Raw genomic sequence first — 22,596 nt, 5'->3', positions numbered from 1 at the left:
TGTCTAAATCAAATTGAATTGTTTATTGATCCTTCTTATAGTATTCCTTTACTTTCTTTAAGTCAGTGGCCAGTTTTCCATGTATCATGCCAATTTATAATTTTCTCACCACCCCGTGATAAAAATGTATCTTTATATCATACATAACTAGCATAAGCCAATAACAAAAGTATTTACAATATCAAAGTCTAATTGGTTTATTACTAATAATCTGCATTACTAGTAAAAATTATTTTACTAACATTTCATACAATTGCCAAGCATTAATGTATCATTTCTTATGTTCTTTGCTTTTAAAAATTTACCTTTTTTAATTAGCTTAGTGGTCAAAGATTCAACAGTAAATTCCTTCCCTTAGTATTAATGAGATTCTTATGGCCTATGAGGTGGCTCAGTGGTAGACAATACCTGTGAGTATGAGTTTCTGAGTTTTTTCTCCAGTACCATGTATGCCATGGTGATGCTCTGGTTCTCTTTCTGTCATATAGATAGATTTAGATACATAGATACAGATACAGAATTATTTTTTTTTACTTGTGATTATTAGTGGATTACAATATTGTAGGTTTTTTTGTTTGTTTGTTTACCTCCAGGGTTATTGCTGGGGCTCAGTGCCAGCACTATGAATCCACTGCTCCTGGAGGCCATTTTTCCTATATTGTTGCTCTTGTTATGGATATTTTTATTGTTGTTATAGCTGTTGTTACTGTTGGATAGGACAGAGAGAAATCAAAGAGAGGAGGAGAAGACAGGAGGGAAAGATAGACACCTGCAGACCTGCTTCACTGCCCATGAAGCGACCCCCCCTGCAGGTGGGGAGCCAGGTGCTGGAACTGGGATCCTTATGCCGGTCCTTGCGCTTTGCGCCACCTGCGCTTAACCTGCTGCGCTACTGCCCAGCCTCTCCCCCACGTATTGTAGGTTTTGTAGGGTATAGTTCCACACTGCACCCAAACCAAAATTCTGTGCCCCCACCCTCCCAACAATAATTACCACAGTTCTCACAAAGTCGTAGAGACAGTTTGCTTGCTTTTCTCCCTCTCTCTCTGTCTGTCTGTCTCTCTCTTGCATTCATGTGTATCAGTTCTCTGTGACTAGTTCACATACAGTGAAGCATAATCACCTCCATTTCCATTCACTTTGTCCTAAAAGACACAATATCATCTGTTTTATTGCAGAATAGTACTCCATGGAGTATATGTCCCACAACTTCTTTAGCCCATTATCTGTCCTTGGGCATTTAGGCTGTTTTCACTCTGGCTGTTGTGAATAACGCAGCAGTGAACACTGAGGGGTACATGTTCCTTCAATAAGTATTTGTATGTCCTTTGGATAACTGTATAAGAGTACAATTGCTAGATCATAATGTAATTCCATTTTCATTTGTTTAAAGACTCTCCATACAGTTTTCCAAAGGGGCTTCACCGGTTTGCATTCTCACCAGTGACCTAGTTATCAACCTGCTTTGTGCAGATCTTTTGAACACCAGGTTTGCAAAGAAAACAAAAACAAAAACAAATCAGTGTGAATCATGACTATTAAAGTTATTTTAAATATTATGAAGTAAAATACTAATAAATAATAACAATGACTTAAAAGAATATTGTTTAAAAATAAATACTAGGGGTTGGGTGGTAGCGCAGCGGGTTAAGCGCACATGGCGCGATGCTCAAGGACCTGCACCTGTTCTAGACCCTGGTGAAGCAATGAAGCGGGTCTGCAGATATCTATCTTTCTCTCCCCCTATCTTCCCCTCCTCTCTCAATTTCTCTCTGTTCTGCCCAGCAATGACAACAACAGTAATAACAGTAACAACAACAAAATGGAGAAGGTGGCATCCAGGAGCAGTGGATTCATGGTGCAGGCACCGAGCCTTAGCAATAACCCTGGAGGCAAAAATAAATAAATACCAAAAAACATTTCTTCCAGCAATGAAGATAGCTAATGGATGCTTCAAAATCTCCTCCTACTATTCCTCCACCTCCTATTTGTCACCAGGGAGTCACTGATCCAAGCCAACTTTTTCAGATAGAAAGATTCAAATATAAAGACAAATGAGACAGAGACAAGAGTGAGAAAGAAAACACAGCACCAAAATTTTTTTTTTTTTCACTGAAATGGGGCCCAGGCTAGAACCTGGGTGGGGCACAAGACAAAGCAGATACACTATTCCAATAGTTATTTTGCCAACCAGCTGCTTCAACTATCTAATAAAAATAAATGAAAGACTTACCATTTAAAAGAGACTATTGCAATAAGAAGAGTGCTCTGATGTCAGGATCTGAAAACACTATAAAATCAATAGAAAAAGGCCCTTCCTTTATAGGAAGGAGTCAAAAGGATGACCTCAATTTTGAGAGGAAAATAAGCATGTAAGTGGGAGAGGTGAACAAACAGCAAGATGGGGGTAGTCTGATAGGAAATATTTCTGTTCTGGTTAGCCATTACTGGGATGAAATGTTAAATGGGCAAGTTTTTCTGTTTCTTTGTTTTCTATTTCTGTGTGTGCAGACTTGAGTAGGAACCAAAGTTAAAAGGTTTGTGAGGGGAAGAGGAGACTGCCTAAAGTTTGGTCAAGCTAAGTCAGTATACACCTGGCCTGTAAGAAATTTGAAAAGGAATTATATTGCCCCCAAAAGAAAAACAGCAAGCAGTAGTAGAAGTCCTATTAAGAATTAAAGAATTCCAGAAAAGCTAGCTGCATGTGTAAACATAAAAACTATTATTACTGTAATTTTTTTAAATCCTAATTTTTCATATAATTTAAGACTAATAGATGATAAGCACATATAAAATAATGTTAATTCCAAGGAGAACACAAATCACAAAAGCTGGCTCCAATGGAAAAAGGGCATCTGAAACAATTCACAGCAAGAGGCTAAAACTACCAGCATGAACCACGCTAGGATCACTTGGATTGACTGGTAAATCCTACCATCCTACCAAATGTTGCCCAGGCTTCTTGCATATATAATCCATTGCTCTGAGGGACTACTTTTTTTCATTCTTTTTATATTAGAGAAAGGGGTACAGTGTTTAAGGACCCAGGTTCAAGCCCCTGGTCTTCACCTGCAGGGGGAAAGCTTCATGAGTTGTGAAGCAGGGCTGCCAGTGTCCTCTGTCTCTTTCCTTTTGTATCTCCCCCTCTTGTCTCAATTTCTCTGTTTCTATCCAATAATACATAAATAAGATATTTTTAAAGAGACAGAAAGAAAAGGGTAGGGGGAAATGGGAGAGGCAGTAGACACTACCCTCCCATATGTGGAGCTTTTCCCCTGGTACTGTGTTTGGTGCTTCCAAATGGTGCTCGGGCATGGGAAACCAATGCTCTACTGGGTGAGCTATTTCTTTACCTTTCCAACCAATTAAAGCAAAGTTTACAACAAATTTTCTCAAACTCTCAATAAAATAACAGAAGAGAGAACACTTTTAATTCAATCTGTGATGACGGATTATCTTCTTACTTAAAAAGAAAACAAAAATGTTACCGGGAAAAATTACAGATAAAAACATTACTGTAAATATTAAAGTCCACAACAAAGTCCTATCAAACTGAATTCACCCACATATTGAAAAGATAATTTATACACCGTGACCAAGAGATTCATGTGAAGAATGCAAAGGTGTTTTAAAATACACATAGGGTTGTTATCAATGTAATATAGCACTTTAATAAAAAAAAATAATCATCTTAAATGGCACAAAGCAATGGAAAAAGCTGAATATTCTCTCATGGTAATAAAATAGAAGCATGAAGAAAATTAGGATGAGAAGGACATTGAGCAAAAAATTCCACAGCTAACATCAGTGGCAATGATGAGAGAATGAAAAATTTTCACTGACATCAGGAACAAAAATACTAGCTTTCACCAGTACTTTTCAACAAAGTAAAGAAAATTTTAGCAAGACAATTAGGCAAGAAAAAAAAAACAGGCATAAAAAACTGGCAGTGAAGCAGGTCTGCAGGTGTCTGTCTTTCTCTCCCTGTCTGTCTTCCCCTCCTCTCTCCATTTCTCTCTGTCCTATCCAACAACGACTAACATCAGTTACAACAACGATAACTACAACAATAAAAAAAAGAAAAAAACAAGGGCAACAAATGGAATAAATAAATAAGTAACTGGAAAATAAGTGAAACTATTTCTATTTACAGATATATGATTCTATATACACATAATCACCCTACACACACACATACACACACACACACACACACACACACACATGGAAATATAAGTGTAAACATTTAAGATACCATATAAGGGGCCAGGTGGTGGTGTACCAGGTTGAGTGCACATTACCATGCACAAGGACCTGGATTCAAGCCTCCTAATCCATCTGCAGGGGGCACACTACACAAGCAGTGAAGCAGGTCTGCAGGTGTCAGTCTCTCTCTCCCCCTGTATCTCCCTCCACCCCTCTCAATCTCTCTTCTATCAAATAAAGTAGAAAGAGAGAAAAAAAAAAGGTGGTGGGGGGATGGCCACTGGGAATGGTAGATTCCTAATACCTGTGTGGAGTCTCAGTGATAAGCCTGGTAGCAATCAAAAATAAAAATGTTAGAAAAATATCATAGGATATGTGTAAGACTGTGAAACATTTGAAAAGCTTAATCTATATCATACAACCAGGCTTGATAGAGATTTGGAGAAATGTTTACTCCCATTAAGTTTTATTGAAAGTTACACAAAGTTCCCAGATCATCTTTGTATCATGCTTCAAGATGAGCATGTTCTTTCTCTATCTTTAACCTCTATTTAGGGTGGTTTTACTAAAAATAATTATCAAATGGTATACTGATAAGAGATAGAGGAAAACGGACAAATTTATTATAAGCATATGACTCATACATGATTGTGGACAACTGTAAAATCAAAAACCTGGAGTAGGACAACCAACTGCAATTTGAATGTGCAAACTTTAAAAAACACACTCCTTCACGCCACCGCCAAAGGAAGCCAATCTTATATTAAGTCTTTGATTATTTAAGGGAGCTATACACCTACAATACCAAGGTTATCTGCTTCACTCAAAATACACCAATTAAAAATTTTACTTTCAGGCTGGGGAGATAGCATAATGGTTCTACAGAAGACTTTAAACCCCAGGTTTAATCCCCAGCATCACTGTAGCGGCAGACTAAATAAATGAACGCAGAGAACACACTCTCTTGATTTACCCTCTGTGGATATTTTAATCATTTACCCTCTGTGGACATTTTAACCTATGCACCTAGTAGAGAATTACCTTTCCCCTGTGATAGCCTAAGACTGCATTTCCTTTGTGTTAACTCTTCGGATAATTAAGACAAGTCATTGCAATTGCCGCCCCTCCTCCCCTCCACATTCCTAAACTAATGGGTCCCAGACAGTCGTGACAATCCAATCGTGACAATCGTGCTAAAATAATAGATTACAAGGAAGTAATCCAGGTGTCTCAAGATTGATACATATCAGGCACTAGTTCTCCCCGTTCTTAACCCACACCACAGATAAGGAAGATGTATAGCAATTACATGAAAGCGTGCCTTTGTTTCTGCCTACTTCCTTCCGCCCCTTTGGGGAGGTGGAATCACAATAAAACTGTGTGCTTTTCCAGGGTGCTGGGAGAACTTCCCGGAGTGATCTGCAGTCCCCTACACACCGGTGTAACAAGCTCCTCTCTTTCACCAAGAACCGGCTCAAGTCTTGTGCTTTGGGAATCATTTCTGTAGCATTACCACAAGCCAAGTTGAACAGTAGCTTGGTTTTTTTTTTTTTAAGGTTATTGAGTGGAATGAGAGAGAGCCCACCCAATAGAACACACGTGTTACTTTGGACTGAATTTGAGTCCCTGGTCACCACAGAGGAGCATCAGGCAAAGGGGAAGCCTAGTTTTACTAGAGGTAGGGAACTATGAAGTCTTTGTCTCTTGCTCTTTCACTCTCTGATAAGAAGAAAGAGAAAAAGGGAAGAAGGGAAAGGAAGGAAGGGAGAGAGAGAGGGAGGGAGGGCTCATTGGGAATGGTGGAATCTTGCACGTATGAAATTCAAACGTGTTGAAGAAGCTTTCTGATCCCAGACATTCAGATACTTGTTATTAGAATTAGGTTATTGGTAACCTTTACCTCTATGCTCGCTAAATATGCTGGTGTTGGGGCCAGGTGGTGGCGCACCTGGCTAAGTGCACACACTGCAGTGCGCAAGGACCCGGACTCAAGCTTGGGTCCCTCCTGCAGGGGGAAAGCTCCACGAGTAGGGATGCAGGTGTCTGTTTCCTTCTTCCCTATTTCTCTGTCTCTATCCAATTATATATATGTAGCCGGCCAGGTCCAATGCTTTTGACTAAAAATATCATGAGGCTTGTTTTTCAGGCTCTGCCCTATTAGTACAAGAATCCTACTCTGGCTTTGATGAACATCTCTGCAACAGAATCCTTGCTCCTGGTGGCAGCACTAAGTCTTCTTTTCAGTAATCTTCCTTCTTCTAAGTAATCTTTCAACCCCAGTGGTCAAGGGGGGGGGGCATGGTATACAGTGGGAATCTTGATAATTCCAAGTAACCTACAGCAGACGTCGTTCTGTGTGCTTTAAGGGAGGGAGCACACCCCGTGAACAAGGGACCGCGCCAGTTTCGTTTCCCAGGGGGAGGAGCGCAGCCTGGCATCCGGGGGCAAACCCACTTTGTCAATCCAGCCGCCAGGAGCTCAGCCCCAACCCCACACCGCACCCGCCGCCCGCAGCGCCCTCCCTCTGCGCATGTGCGTCCCCGCCTTCTCCGCCGGCCCGGTCCCGCCCCGGCTGCCAGACCCTAGTGGGAGACCCTCCCAGGCCTTGGGGTCCACGCGGCGAGGAGCTGCGGGTGAGCCCGGAGGGAGGGGAGAGAGCCAAGGGACTCCCCCACGCCCGCAACCTTCCACCCACACACGGCTCGGGGGGTCTGGCCAAGGCGCCGGGTTGGGACGGCCGGCTTGCGCGGTGCCGGCAGAATGGATGGTGAGGCGGGCGGGGTGACTGATGTCTGTTTGCAAGAGCCGGTGTCTGCTCTGGGCTCGTGGCTCCCGGGCTCAGCCGGTCAGCAGGTGCCCAGCCGCTAAGCCAAGCGGGCGGCGCCGTCGTGTGGCCGCGAGTGGGGAGTACGTGTGCATGACGTGTGTGTTGGGCTCGCGGGGAGGGGGCGGGGCTGCCTGGGGGAGAGCGCGTGCGTGACGTGCATGACGCGCTTACCGAGCTCCCAGGGAGGGGGCGGGGCTGCGCGGCACGAGCGAATGCGCGTGGGTGACGTGTGATGTGTGCGCGTGGCCCTTGCCTTGGGCTCTTGGGGTTGAATGAGTGGCTCCCAGCGGGCGGTGCCAAGTAAATGAATGACTAGCTTCCGTGAGACCCTAAAGAAGAGCTATCGAATCGGCTCGCTGCATTGTGCTCTACTGAGCTCTCCCTTTTGGCTTGCTGCTATTGCTTTCATTGTCTATACGGGATTATTTGCGGCTGGAGATTGGACGAGTCTCCGGGGCCTCCACTCCTCAGTTAAGGCTTTTTGTGAAATAAAGAGGAAAGGGTTTGCTGGACTAGCCCCCAAGGCCCTTTCCTGGCGCTCACATCCCCCACATCCCCAAATGAGTACGATGCATTCATTTGTTATCTGTTGTGTATAATCATGGTACAGTATCTTGAAGCCATCGAAGGCTGTGTGACGGCGGAAGGCCTGGGACACTAAGAGAGAGGTGAGCTGCAGCGGAGAGGGGTGGAGCGGAGAGGGCATGCAGGCTACACACGAAATATTACCTCTGGAGAGGTGGCAAGGGTTTTCATTGTCTGGTCTGAAAGAGTCAACCACTCATCGCTAATGAAATTCAGAAACACACACACACACACACACACACACACCCCTTCATCTTTTGGTGAGCTGCCTTCTGAACAATGGCTCATTGTTGATGGCACCAGAGAGAGGCTGAGGTTCCCATCTCCTGACCTTACAGGGAGGAACGCAAGGATGGTGGGGTAGTCAGTTTTTTGGGGGGTTACCTATTTTGACCTAATTTGAAAGATGAAAAGTTGCATTTGAGAAGGTGATTGGCTCAGATCATGCAGAATCAACACTAAAGTCTTTGCAGATTCGTCAGCTGCTCTCATTTTGTGCCTGTTAGCTTAAAGTCAGTTTCTTGTGAACTCATTCTTTTGAAAACTGAAAACAGGGTAAAACTAACGTTTGCATTTTTTAAAGTATTTTATCTGGTCTTAAATACCTCCACCCCGTTTAAATAGATAAGACAGTTTGGACTGAAGGTTTTATAAAATGTTGTATTCGTGATTTAAGAAATTATAAGCTAACCTGGGGATAGTTTAACACCACTTTGTCTGAGGGTATTTTTTTCCCTCTACATCAGTTTTCACAACCCACTAGTGTTTTCTTTTTTAAGCTACTGTTATATGTTAAACTCATCTTCTCATGTTTAATTTTTCTGTGCCACAGAATCTAAATAGCTAGTAAATAACAGGAATATAAGAAATAATAGGAAACAAATGTTTACATTTACTCAGTGAAAAATATGTCTGTACTCGACATATATTGGAGCCACACGTGGACTTGAAAGTATCTTGTATAGAGTGGTGTAGGCAGATGAATCCAGGAACTGCCAAGCAGACCAAGTCTCCTGATGTTTTCTCTCCTCTCTCAGTTCTTCCTTCTCCACTAAGAGCAGAACATGAACAAAGCAAAGGTGAGTTTTTCTTTTTTTTTTTTTTTTTAATCTCCACTTTATTTTAAATTAGGCTTTCTAATGTTTGTACAGATTTATATTTATAAATGAAAAAAAAAAGAAAAAGAACAGTTTGCAGTAAGGGAAATACAGTAAGTGAGAACACCAAATCCAAAGCAAAGTAACTGGCAAGCCTTATTGGGTTGTCGGAAAAATGATGTACTTTTCTGTTTTTCTTTGTAAAAATGCATCATGACTTTTCCACAAGCCAATAGATGCCAGCTTTTTTACTTGAGAGTTTCCAAGTTACAGAGTTTGCTTCAGATCATTTAGTAGCAACCCTGAAATAAATGCAAGGTATTGCCTATAACAAATAATAACAAATAATATATAATTAATATATATTATAATAAATAATATAATAATAAATGCAATGTATTGCCTATAATCATTTCCTGATAGCATAATGCTGAAGCAGAACTTAGCGTGCACATCAAACAGTGAGACAAACAACTTTCCTGTGCTCCTGCTTGATTCAGAAATAAAACTTTAAAAAGGTCTAGCAGAAAGGGGGACTGCATGTCCTCAGAATAACTTTATACATGCTTATATCGGGTAACTTGTGTTTCTGACTTGATATATTTTCTTTTTGTGTCTGCCTTTCTCATTTATAGTTCAACCTATAAATGAGTCTTACTCTTGTTCTTTCACCACTGTTCACCTGAATTAATTCTGGAAAAGGTCAATGATATCTATATCTGAGTCCAGTTGTTTTCTCACCTGACTCTGTGCAGCATCTGATACTATTATCTAGGCTTTTTGTTTGATAGTCTCTGAGGTTGACCATGGTGCCCCCCTCTTTGCTGTCCTTTCCCACCTGTGATAGATTTAAGTTCTACACCATATTGTTTTCTTTTGTCCCATTCATTGCTTCATTCGATTTATTTTCATCTAGCCTTGGCCCATGACCTGTCTGTTTTGCCTACTGAGTCTGTTTTGCCTACTGAGTCTTTTTTTTTTTTTAATTATTGTTGTTGTAGTTATTGTTGTTATTGATGTTGCTGTTGTTGGATAGGACAGAGAGAAATGGAGAGAGGAGGGAAAGACAGAGAAGGGGAGAGAAAGATAGACACCTGCAGACCTGCTTCACCACCTATGAAGCGACCCCCCCCCTGCAGGTGGGAGGCCAGGGGCTCGAACCGGGATCCTCAGCCGGTCCTTGCACTTTGCGCCACGTGCGCTTAACCCACTGCGCAACCGCACCACTCCCCAAGGCTCTCTACAAAAAAGAAAATAATAGGGGCCAGGAGATTATATACCTGGTAGGGCAGTGCCTTGGCAAATTGAAGCCCTGACACTGTATGGAAGCATCATGAATGGCTAGAGGTGAGGAAGGGTTCCTTGGATGATTGATCAGTGCTTCAGTTTCTCCTCTCCCTCTCCTTTCTTTCTCAAGAAATAAGATAATAGGGGCCAGGCACACCCAGTTAAGCACACATAGTACAATGCACAGGACCCTGGTTAAAGCCCCCATCCCCCACCTGCAGCAGGGATGCCTCACCAGTGGTGAAGTAGGTCTGCAGGTGTCTGTCTTTCTCCCTATCTCCCCCATCCCTCTCAATTTCTCTGTCTTATTGTATAAAATGGAGACGGGGAGGGAGGAAAGCATGGCCTCCAGGAGTAGTGCTAGCACCCTTAACCCTGAAGGCAAAGAAAGAGAAAAAAAAAAAAAAGAAAAGAAAGAAAAAAAAAAGAATACAAAATTCCCCCAATATCCATATCCCCTCCCCTCCCCTGATAGCTTTCCTATGCTTTTTTAAAATTATTTTCCCTTTTGTTGCTCTTTTTTTATTATTGTTGTTTCAGTTATTGTTCTTATTGATGTTGACCTTGTTAGATAGGACAGAGAGAAATGGAGAGAGGATGGGAAGACAGAGAGGGGGAGAGAAAGAGAGACACCTGCAGACCTGCTTCACTGCCTGTGAAGTGACTCCCCTGCAGGTGGGGAGCCGGGGGCTCTAACCCAGATCTTTCTACTGGTCCTTGTGTTTTGCGCCACCTGCGCTTAACCCACTGCGCTATCACCCATAGAAACTTAATTTTGGGAGTTGGGCTGTAGCACAGCGGGTTAAGCGCAGGTGGCGCTAAGCACAAGGACCCGCATAAGGATCCTGGTTCAAGCCCTGGCTCCCCACCTGCAGGGGTGTCGCTTCACAAGCGGTGAAACAGGTCTGCAGGTGTCTATCTTTCTCTCCCTCTCTCTGTCTTCCCCCTCCCCTCTCCATTTCTCTCTGTCCTATCCAACAACAATGACAACAATAATAACTACAACAATAAAACAACAAGGACAACAAAAGGGAATAAATAAATAAAAATAAATATTAAAAAAAAGAAACTTAATTTTAATTTTTTTCCTATCCATATGATGTCATTTCTAGTAAATTCTAAAGAGATTAGTTCTCTTAATTTTTTTAAATATCATCTAATTCCTTTTCTTAAAATTATTTTTCAGTCTGATGCTGGGGATGTACAATATCTTTTGTTTTATTTTAGAGGAATAGGAGAGAGAGGAAAAAAAAAGATATCACTGCATCTGACCCGCTATCCATGGAACTTTGCCTGTGTCATCCACAGTGCCCCCAGGTGATGCCAGGCCTCAAATTCAGTACCTTACACATTTAAAGGGTACATACTATTGGATGAGCTAACCCCCACCCTCGCTATTAGTTCATATTTATAAAGAAAATATTGTTACAGGAACAAGTGTCTTTCAAAGATGTATGTGTGGACTTCACCCAGGAAGAGTGGCATTTGCTGAATCCTGCTCAGAAGATACTATACAAGGATGTGATTCTGGAAAATTATAGTCACCTTGTCTCAATAGGTAAGAATTTCTTCCATGCTAGCATTAATAGGATTGATTAATTGCTGAAGTATACAAAAACTCCTTGTGAAATTTCTTTTAATTTGAAGGTTGAAATTCAAAACTCTGAGATGATTGACCCCTTTTGGCCATTTTAAAGAATGCTGTGTTCTTAACCTAAACAATTTGTTCTTTTGGGTAGCTCTTGAAGTGACACCTTTTCCCCCCATCATTTTTACTCATGAAGCCAAGCTGGTTAGCCATAGTCCTGTATGGTTTTTCTCTTTAACAGGGTATTCCATTACTAAGCCAGAAATAATCTTCAAGATAGAGCAAGGAGAAGAGCCCTGGATACTAGAGAAGGAATTACCAAATCCATATCTTCGGGGTGAGTTACTTCACAAGCAAATGGAACCCAGAGGAAACAAGATCTTAGGCCTTTGGTTTATGACTTTTGAGTTATTTTTTAGAAATTTCTTTCTTTAACCCCAGGTCTTTGAAAGTGACCAAGGATAGCTGGTCCACAGTTCTCTATTAGCTCTCTCATGAGTTATTTTCATTAGAATATACTTTCCTTTGTTTTTTTTTTTATTTATTTTTTATTACCCCACCTCTTTCCTTTGTTTTTTAACATCTTAAAATAATTCACCAATACTTTTCATTCAAACTTGTTGGCTTCATCTGAGATGATAATTCTTGTTTGGTATACCTTAAAAAAAGTTTTCACCTTATTTTTGGACACCTTTTGTCAGCCATTTCCCAATTTCTTGTACTTTGAATGTTATTTCACTTTCTGAGTTAAATGTTGATATCAGTTTCCTCTGCAGCATTTTGCCCCCATTCAATCCAGAAGATTTAAGTTAAATTAAAAAGAGAGAAAACATACCACCTGCCTTACCAAGTGTGAGGCCTTGACTTTGATCTCTTGTACCAGATCTATGTCTCTGCTCTCTAACATAAGGAATTTAAAAAAAAAAAAAAAAGGCCTGAAGAGGCTTCCCAGTGGTGGTATAATGCATGCATCAGGTCCTGTGTTCATTCCCTAGAATTGAAAAAAAAAAAAGATTTGATTGTAATAATTTATGTAAAAGTTAAATTCCACTAGGTTTATACTAGGATTCATCAGATATGGTTATTTTTTCTCATTTCTAGAAGACTGGAAGGTTGATCACCTGATAGAGAGCAGCCAGGAAAATCAAGATGAACATTTTTGGCAACTTGCTTTTACCACCAACAAAACATTAAGTTTAGGATTTGGTGATAGAGGAAGGAAAACTTTCAATTTGGGTATAGACACTGTCCTTTCAGGAAACTGTCCATACAAGTTATGTGAATCATGTGATATGAGTTTGAAAAATATTTCAGGCTTAGTTGTTAGTAGGAAGAACTATTCCAGAAAGAAGCCTGATGAGTTTAATGTCTATGAGAAAATGCTTCTTGATATTGGGCATGAAAAAACTTCTACTGGAGGAAAATCATATAAATATAATCAGAAAAGAAACATCCTCAGTAATAGCCAGGATCTCCTTCAGCAGTTTTTTAACCAACCTTTTGAGTGTAATGAAAATGAGCAGAGCTCCCATGAGGAGGCAGCTTTTTTCACAAATAAAAGAGCACAAATAGGAGAGAAACTCTGTAAATATGATGAGCGTGGAGAAACCTTCATCCATACTTTAAAGCTCAATTTACCTCAAAAAACTGATTTGGAACTGGAGCCATATGAATGCAGTCTTTGTGGAAAGTCCATCTATATGAATTTAAGATTAGGACATCAGAGAGATATTACAAGGGAGAAGCTTTATAAATATAATGAATATGGGCAAATCTTCTGTGACAATTCAGCTTTCATTTCCTGTCAGGGAACTTACACAAGAAAGATTCCCTGTGAATATAAAGTAAGTCACAAAACATGGGAAAAATCAGCCCTCTTTAAACATCAGATAGTACGTATGGGGGGAAAATCTTATGAGTACAGTGAAAATGGAAATACTTTCAGCAAGAAGTCACATCCCACCCAACTTCGGAGAGTTCACTCAGGAGAAAAAACCTTTGAATGTGGTGACTGTGGGAAAACATTCTGGGAGAAGTCAAATCTCACTCAACATCAGAGAACACACACAGGAGAGAAACCCTATGAATGCAATGAATGTGGCAAAGCTTTTTGTCAGAAGCCACACCTTACCAACCATCAACGAACACATACAGGAGAAAAACCGTATGAATGTAAGCAATGTGGAAAAACATTCTGTGTGAAATCAAACCTCACCGAACATCAGAGAACACACACAGGGGAGAAACCATATGAATGTAATGCTTGTGGAAAATCCTTCTGTCACAGGTCAGCCTTAACTGTACACCAGAGAACACACACAGGGGAGAAACCCTTTGTATGTAATGAGTGTGGAAAATCCTTCTGTGTAAAGTCAAACCTCATTGTACATCAAAGAACTCACACAGGGGAGAAACCCTATAAATGTAACGAGTGCGGGAAAACCTTCTGTGAGAAATCAGCTCTTACCAAACATCAGAGAATTCATACAGGAGAGAAACCCTATGAGTGTAATAGATGTGGTAAAACCTTTAGTCAGAGATCAGTACTCACGAAACACCAGAGAATTCATACAAGGGTAAAAGTTCTTTCAACATCCTAAATGTTCAGAAGCCTTCATCCATTTCACCTGTCAGTTACATAACTAAAATATTAATGATAATAATAATAATGTAACCCAAAGAACTCCACAAAAATTACTAAGACAGCTCATTGTACTTCAGATAGTTAATATTAGAATAAAACTAGTATTAGTAGAAGTCGTGATGTTTTGCTTATGTGAAAGTTTTCCAGAAAAATTAAGACTTTTTCCAGAAAGTTTGTACCAAGGGTAAATTTATTCATTTAGGTAATGTAGTAAAAATATTTATGTAGAGCTTGTGTTCTGTAGTGTCATTTTCCAGGTGTTATACCAAATTCTTATTATAAGCATAGTGGATGCTATGCATTTATACCCATAGTCACAGTGGAAACTGAAGCTTTAACAAAGTTGCATGGCAAGAGCATTAAGCATACATGTGAAGAGTCCCTGATGTTTGCAGGCTTCATGTGAGTATACTAGGAATTTGGAGTATGCTTGGGTTTTTTTTTTTAATTAATTAATTTATTTTTTATTTTTTGCCTCCAGGGTTATTGCTGGGGCTCGGTGCCCACACCATGAATCCACTGCTCTTGGAGGATTTTTTTTTCCCTCTTTTGTTGCCCTTGATGTCGTAGCCTTGTTGTAGTTATTATTGTTGTTGATGTTGTTCGTTGTTGGATAGGACAGAGAGAAATGGAGAGAAAAGGGGGAGACAGAGAGGAGGAGAGAGACACAGACACCTGCAGATCTGCTTCAACGCCTGTGAAGGGACTCCCCTGCAGGTGGGTAGCTGGGGGCTCCAACCAGGGTCCTTATGCTGGTCCTTGTGCTTTGTACCACATGCGCTTAACCCGCTGCGCTATTGCCTGACCCCCAAGTATGCTTGTTTTACTATATTGGAGTTCACATGCTTTGAACAGAAAATATGAACTTTTATTTGAGTAACTTATGGTCTATGTACATATTTATCACACTAAATGCCACTGATGTCTTTATAGATTGATATATATGTATATATGTATATACACACACATGCATATACATATATATGTAAATGTATGTATGCACACATGCCTGCGCACATCAGTAAAAAGTAGTGTGCTTGAGAAGCTCATGCTGGTTTGCAGGTATTGCTCATCATTAAATTTTCATGAGTTTTGTGAGCTAGTTGTTAAATATGACTATTAACAAATAATTAAATTATGTAAGCTTACAATTAGATAGTATTTTTTAAAAGGTAATAAGTCCTCAACACTCATTAGCCCCTAATTGGTTTTTAAACATCTTGCTGTTATCTGTATTTTTTATTTATATTATTTAATAAACATGGTAAAATTCTCGAAAAAGTTGTTACTGCACGTCTTTTTCCAAGTCAGCATTCAGTGTCATCTTGGTTTAGTTGGAATAGTAAGACCATGGGAATTAACAGGCTTTAGAAATTAAGATTTTCATTTTCTCTGAGAATCTAGTGTCAGATATTTACCAGCCTATTACCATGCATATATTAAGGTAGTATTTAAAAAATTCAAAGTACAACTCCCTTATATTTTCTGATATCAATCAACAACTGTGGCTGTTATTCTACTTCTTCAGTAAGGAAGCCAAAATATGTTCTGTGAAGTTCTTAACTCCTTCTACTTCAGTCCTATTCTAGATGCTACAAGAATATCCTTTTAGTTTGACCAAGATGCTGTCTTACTAACATATCCCCTGGCTTTCTTCAGTGTTAACATATATAAATGAGTGTGTTCATTATTATTGAGCTACCATTTTCATAAAGAAGGCAAATGATTTTTCTGTAGTTTTCCAGCTTTCTCTTAAACTGATAGCAATCATATTTACATAAATTTAGCAAAGGTTAACACCCTTTGTGATCAGTAATACTGCACTCTATAAATAAAAAGTTGTGGAAAATGAGATGCCTCTTGAAAATACTTGATATTTAATTAGTGTGTTTATTTAGGCATGATATGTATGACCAAAGTTGTATGCAACCCATTAAGTAGTGTATCTGTATTTACTATAATAATAGAGTGTCAAGCTGCCTCTGTCTCCCTTGTTTTCTTGTGCTTACCTGGAACACATTGATAAGCACTTCCAAGAAACATGCCCCTCTAACAGCCACTTTCTACTTCTCATCTCTCAGATTATTTTTCTGTCACCTCACCCCATGATTTAGGAGTGTATCTAGATTAATTGCAGTTAGTCAGAGATACTCTATTCTAACTGGACTGTGAGCAGTGAGATATTTGGAAAATATCCTGCAATAATTCAGGGAAAGCAATGATAAAATTTTGTCATGACATGAAAAGAGATGATGTTTCTTCTGCTGGATTTTTCATTTCTGCATATTATACGCGATTAAGCTGTCATCCTGACTGTCAGTATTCTGAAGATGGGAAAAGTCTGGCTCAGAGATAAAGCCACTAAGCTGCACAACTCTGTCTGGGCTGACTCTCTGCTATAAATTTGTGTTACTATGGTGATAGTGGTTTGTTGTTAGGGCTATCTTTTACTTATTGCTGAAGGCATTCCCTCATACAGTCAAATACTTTTAAGTGTTAATGTTGTACATAGCAATTCTGGGGGAGGAATTACCTCTTTTGATAAGTTAATATAAGGATGGCTATTTATATCTGCCATGGCTTTAGAGAAAACAGTTCTACTCAGACCAAGATTGTGAAAGCAGACTTACTGTAGTGATGTGGGCCAGTAACAAAGAATGTTAAGCCCCAATCTATCATCAGCAGGAATCCATTACCATAGAAAGTCCTCAAGGAGCCAAGGATGGAAACAAGTGTTAGAGCCCAAGGACGGCTATTTCCTTGGATGAGGGACTGCCTTGTAGGAGATGTCCTCATTAGCGGAATGGTGGCTCCAAATTGCTGGTGTCACCCTTTGGAAAACTCAACCATCTACAGTTGATTCCAGGTGGACACAGAAAATGGAGAGAAGGCCTGGGTGGAGCCATTAGAGAATGAACAACTAAGTTGTTTATTATTGTAAATTCCTCTGTAAAGACTCAGTATTAGAAATAAAGTTATTCTACTGGATTATAGTCCCATGTTTTGTTGTACGTGATATCCTAAGTCAATTTCTTTTGATACTGAGCCTTGTGGCTGGTCTATCCTTTCAGATGGATGAAGCAGACTTTAAATACCATGGTGTCTTTTTTTTTTAAATTTTTTATTTAAGAAAGGATTAATGAACAAAAACATAAGGTAGGAGGGGTACAACTCCACACAATTCCCACCACCCAATCTCCATAACCCACCCCCTCCCATGATAGCTTTCCCATTCTCTAGTCCTCTGGGAGCATGGGCCCAGGGTTGTTGAGGGTTGCAGAAGGTAGAAGGTCTGGCTTCTGTAATTGCTTCCCCACTGAACATGGGCGTTGACTGGTCAGTCCATACTCCCAGTCTGCCTCTCTCTTTCCCTAGTAAGGTGTGTCTCTGGGGAAGCTGAGCTCCAGGACACATTGGTGGGGTCTTCAATCCAGGGAAGCCTGGCCAGCATCCTGGTGGCATCTGGAACCTGGTGATTGAAAAGAGAGTTAACATACGAAGCCAAACAATTTGTTGAGCAATCATGGATCCCAAGCTTGGAATAGTGGAGAGGAAGTGTTAGGGAGGTACTCACTGTAAACTCTAGTGTACTTCTGCTTTCAGGTATATATTTTGCAGTAGTTTATGGGTACGTGTGAACATAAGCTCTCTCTCACAGAAACTGGTGTATATCTAGGTTATGGGACTTTGTTAGAAAGTGAACTACCTGAGATGAAATTAGAGTGTACTATAAAAGGAAAGGTCTCACCCGAGTAATGAAGCTGAAGGGTTGTCATTCCACACGTGAAGTCTCTGGACACAGTCTGAGGTGAAGCATGTTGAGGTGGCAATCGTTGCGTTGGTTAGGTTGTGATCGGCGGATGCAATATTATTTGGTTTGGATTGGGAGATGCATACGGGAAAGTGGGCCCTATCCAAGGGTTCCAGGACTGGGGGAAGTAGGGGCTCTATAGTGGAGATGTGAGGTTCCTGCTGTCTTAGGGTTCAAAAAGACAATCGATAGTTAATGTTATCACATTATTTGTTAATTGGGTTAACTTTGAAAAGTCCTTTTGTTATGGTTTGCTGTACAGTATCCAGTATCTTGTATATAGCTGTGCTATTGGATGCTTCTAATCTACTTGGTTTAGGCTTTTGAGAGAGTCCGCATATCAAATACATAGCCTATATATTAAAAAGATTCAGTTTGTGTTTTGAGAAACTTTGAGACATACAATTGATTTTCCCCCTCTCATATTAATTAACTACTGATTTATATGTCTACATTTTGCTAGGAGTGTACATAAACACCATTCCCACCACCAAAGGACTGTGACCCATCCCTCCCGCCCACTCCCACCGACCCAGGAAGCTGCATGTCTACCCCTCACCACTGGGTTTTTACTTTGGTGCCCTACTTACAATTTGATCAGGTCCTGCTTTTAGTTTCCCTTTCAGATCTTAGTCAACTTCTGTTGATGAGTGGGATCATCCCATACTCATCTTTATCTTTCTGACTTAGTTCACTTAACATAATTCCTTCTAGCTCTGTCCAAGATGGGTCAGAGAAGGTGGGTTCATTGTTCTTGATAGCTGCATAGTAACCATGGTGTCTTATTGCATGCGATATGAAGTATTCCTGTCATATTCCAAATAGCCAGTTGTCCCTGCTCTGCTTAATTGATTTTTCTTTATTTTTTACTTGATGTGGAATTTTTTTATATTACAGTGTTGGAGATCAAACTCAAGATCGTAACTCATGGAAGGCATGTGTTCTGACTACTGAGTATAAGTATCTCCTTGGTCACTGATGTGACATTTACTTTTTCTTTCTTTCTTTCTTTTTCTTTTTTCTTTTTTTTTCTTTTTTTCCTGCTAGGGCTTAACTGGGACTTTATGCCTGTGTGGTTCCACTGCTCTCAGCAGACTCATTCCCACCCCCTACCCCCATAGAGGATGAGATTTTAAAACAACAGAACAGGTGACACCTCAGTACTGTTCACCACTCTTGATTTGACCTCCTGTTTGCGTGGTGTTCCCATGTGGTGACCTGGGGCTGGAGAAGCATTTTAACTGGTACAGCACAGGACTTGCATGACTGAGCCTCCTGGGTTGACCCCTACATTCAAATTCTGGAGTGGTGTCCTGGCTTCTCCCTAGCATATATCATGAAATAAAGACAATAAATCATCAAAGATCTCTGCTCCCTAGCTACGGTGTGGATGGGAGTGTGGCCAGAGGCAGGATCTCCACTGTGCGATCTTGGGAAGGTAGTGGCGGCAGCAGCAGGGTTGAACTAATGATCTAAAGCCTCGCTCATTTTGGTAGATTGGGGTATGGCAGCAAGGAGGCTGGGCTGGTCAGACTGCTTCAAAAGCCACAAGAGCCCAAAGGCTGGAGTGTCTGGTGCCTCGAGCCCAAATTACAACCCACTGAGCAGTCTAGCCGGCCCTGGAGAGTCCTGGGGTGGGAAAGCGACATTTGAGCCAATGTACATTTGCAATGGCGCCCTAGGTGCTCAGTAGGGCCTTCACTGAGCTGTCTTGAGCCCTGTGTCCGTTTTAGGTGCTGCGAGCAGAAGGACTGAAGCTGAAAGTGACCTGTGCGCGGTTGAGTGGCGGGAAGTTGGGTCCTGCGTGCACGAGGCGTGCACGAGCATTTGTGGTTAACTGTGCAACAGGACCTTAGTGTCCACAGTAAGAGAGGAAGTTGCTGGTCTACGCTGCTACCCGGTAGCAAGAAGCCCGGTATGGGTTTTCTGTCCCGCCGGCCTGGAGCTCAGTAGGCAGACAGGAGCCCTGGAGCAGCCAGGTTTCTGGGCATCTGTGGGCCTAGTGATGCGGAGGATTTTGGGGTTCCGGAGTCCCGCCCCCAGTCCACTGATGGACAGCTCGGAGGCGGGGAGTAACAGCAGGGCTGAGCGGGGTGCCGTGGCTCAGCCCAGCCTCTGGGACCAGCTCCGAGACAAAGAGCCCAGCAAGCTCCACAAAGCCGCCAGTGCGGGCGACGTGGCAAAAGTGCAGCGGCTTCTGTTGCTCGGGAAAAGCGACTTGAACGACCGAGACAAGCTGGACAGGTAACCCTGACTGCCAGGCAGGTACCCTCCCCGCTGATTCGAACCCTTGGTCGACAGCGCTGTATCCTACTTCTTGAGGTTTGGGGCCACAGCCCGCCAATCTTAGAAAACAAGAGTCATGGAAAACAGCCGTAGGGTCCCAAAGCCATGCTACTTTCATGAGTAGTACAACAAAAAGTTGTGCTCACCCAGGTGCCACTTCTTGGGCCCTTTCCTGCCCCCCTCACCTCCAAACACATGCCCAGCTTGGGTTTCCTCTCCCCCAGCTCCAGCTTTTCTTCCTAGGGGCCTGGGTCTCCTCTTGATAACCCCCTTCCTTGAAAAGGGCCAAGACGTTATCCCTGTGTGAAATAAACATTCACCTAAGGTCAAAACATGGACCCAGAAACACAAAGTGCAGTGAAAGCCAGACTTTCAAATTGCATTCTTTCAAGACTGAGTATCTAATAGTTAGGCTCACCCAGTGCAGTTAGTTGCAACAAGCATTTTATTCCTTAACAGGCAAATCCCTCAGGTTACAGAAGATCTCTAAATTCTACATTCCCTAGAAGTAATCTAGCTCCTTCTACCCCCATCACTTTTGAGTTTCTCATTCTTGTGACAATTTTATCTTCGGCTGGCTTGGGACCTTGCTAACATCCTATTCTGTTCAGAGATTTTTTTTTTTTTTTTTTCTGGGCACACACATGCTTTGCAGGTATCACAGCAGACTGTTTGACAAGCTCAAGTTCAGGCTGTATCTACTTGAGACACAAGCTAACTGTTAGTAATTTTCCACTAAGCTCTATAGTCTGAAAATGGAACACCTAACAACAGGAGGTGGCTAGGGGGTCTGGGGGCTTTAGGAGAGCCCTTCTGTGGTTGAACCCCTAGGTGGGGATGGTGGCAGAGGTAGAATGCCAGTAGGGTGAGGGGAGCAGAACTGCCAGGGACAATCTGTGGTTCCCAGTGGCCTTCGTGCATAGTAGCCTGGATAAGGCCCAACCCAGTAAACATACCCTAAGCCAGCACAGAATTGTGAAGAGCCTATATGAAATCAAAGAGAAACCCCACCATGAAGTGTTCGGTGCATCCAAGAGAAAGAGCCAGTAGACTTACAACTTGTGGTAGACAGCATAACTGGCCTTTAGAAAAAGAGTGGACTGGCAAGGCTCAGTGGTGGGAGGAGTTGCAGCCACTGTAACATCTGGGCAGTCTGTCCCCAGGCAGCTCCATCCACCATAACTTTACCCAGATCTGACTCCTCTCCCACTGGAGACATAACAAGTAGGCATGCAATGAGTTTGAAATGAATTGCAGTCTCATGTCACAAAACCGCTGAGGGAGGAGAGCTACAAGAGGCCAGTGGGTCCCAAGGAGATGGAGCAGCACTATTTGTGATGGCCTAGACATGGAAGCAACCCAGATCCAAGAACAAATGAATGGTTTCAAATGCTGTGGTACTCAAGTTGCAGATGCTACTATGATTTCATCCTGAATTCCATGGGCAGAGGACCAATGGTTCTGGGACCAATGTGTCCCAGAACCTCACCTTCCCAGAGCCCTGCCCCACTAGGGAAAGATAGAAACAAGCTGGAGGTATGGATTAACCTGTCAATGCCCATATACAATGAAGAAGCAGTTATAGAAGCCAGACTTCCCACCTTCTGCACCCCAAAAAGAATTTTGGTCCATACTCCAGAGAGGTAAATTTTAGGGGAGTATGACCAGAGGGCTCTGAACTCCAATTCTATCAGGACTCAAAGAGAGAAGAGGAAAAGAAAAGGGGGGGGGAACACTCAGAAATAATAAGTATGACTTAGAAAGAAAGTAAAGGCAAGACCATAGAAAAATGGGCAAATAAATATAAATATAGAAGTAATAGTCAATCCATATCTCTGATCTTGGGAGAACTCATGCAGTTTCCAATGGGGGGAATGGTGAGAAAGGTGTGGAATTATACCCCTGTTATCTTATAATTTTGTATATAAATATTAAATCACTAATAATTTTTAATGGTATAGATCCTCAGGCAGAGAGATGGACACACTGACGCTTTAATGCAGGAAACAATGTGTGTTTATTTATTTAATATTTTTATTTATTTTTGGATAGAGACAGAAATTGAGAGGGGGACAGGGAGACAGAGAGGAGGAAGAGACAGAGAGATACCTGCAACCCTGCTTCACCACTTGTGAAGCCTCCTCCTGCAGGTGAGAACCAGAGGCTTAAACCTGGTACTTGCTCACTGTAATGTGTGTGATTAAGCAGGTGTGCCACCACCTGGCACCGGCAAACAATGTTTATTATGTAGGCAGACTCTGCTGT

At 41.6% G+C, this 22,596-nt stretch overlaps 2 protein-coding genes across 11 annotated transcripts in view; both read left to right on the top strand.

Moving 5' to 3' along the window:
- The first annotated feature begins 6,693 nt into the window (after positions 1-6,693).
- On the top strand, positions 6,694-17,222 carry ZNF248 (zinc finger protein 248). 9 transcript variants are annotated; one of them, XM_060193339.1, is made up of 6 exons: positions 6,699-6,839; positions 7,644-7,701; positions 8,656-8,697; positions 11,434-11,560; positions 11,832-11,927; positions 12,692-17,222. In XM_060193339.1, exons 3-6 carry the CDS (start codon positions 8,683-8,685, stop codon positions 14,188-14,190), a joined length of 1,737 nt encoding a protein of 578 aa, XP_060049322.1. In that variant the 5' UTR covers positions 6,699-6,839; positions 7,644-7,701; positions 8,656-8,682; the 3' UTR covers positions 14,191-17,222. The 9 variants fall into 9 exon arrangements, with proteins under 9 accessions (XP_060049324.1, XP_060049322.1, XP_060049315.1 ...); XM_060193337.1 differs by having other exon boundaries at positions 6,700-6,839; positions 8,451-8,697; XM_060193332.1 differs by lacking the exon at positions 7,644-7,701.
- A 2,600-nt stretch (positions 17,223-19,822) lies between these two features.
- The window catches only part of LOC103118619 (ankyrin repeat domain-containing protein 26-like), a 74,773-nt gene continuing 71,999 nt past the window's right edge, over positions 19,823-22,596 (top strand). For both annotated transcript variants that reach the window (XM_060193343.1, XM_060193342.1), the window contains exon 1: positions 19,823-20,289. In XM_060193343.1, the coding sequence (XP_060049326.1) occupies positions 20,051-20,289 (239 nt within the window). In that variant the 5' untranslated portion in view covers positions 19,823-20,050. The remainder of the gene's footprint in view (positions 20,290-22,596) is intronic.

The sequence above is a fragment of the Erinaceus europaeus genome, chromosome 6 (assembly GCF_950295315.1).
Source record: "Erinaceus europaeus chromosome 6, mEriEur2.1, whole genome shotgun sequence".
Taxonomy (NCBI): Eukaryota; Metazoa; Chordata; class Mammalia; order Eulipotyphla; family Erinaceidae; genus Erinaceus; species Erinaceus europaeus.
This window is presented reverse-complemented; position numbering and strand designations above follow the sequence as displayed.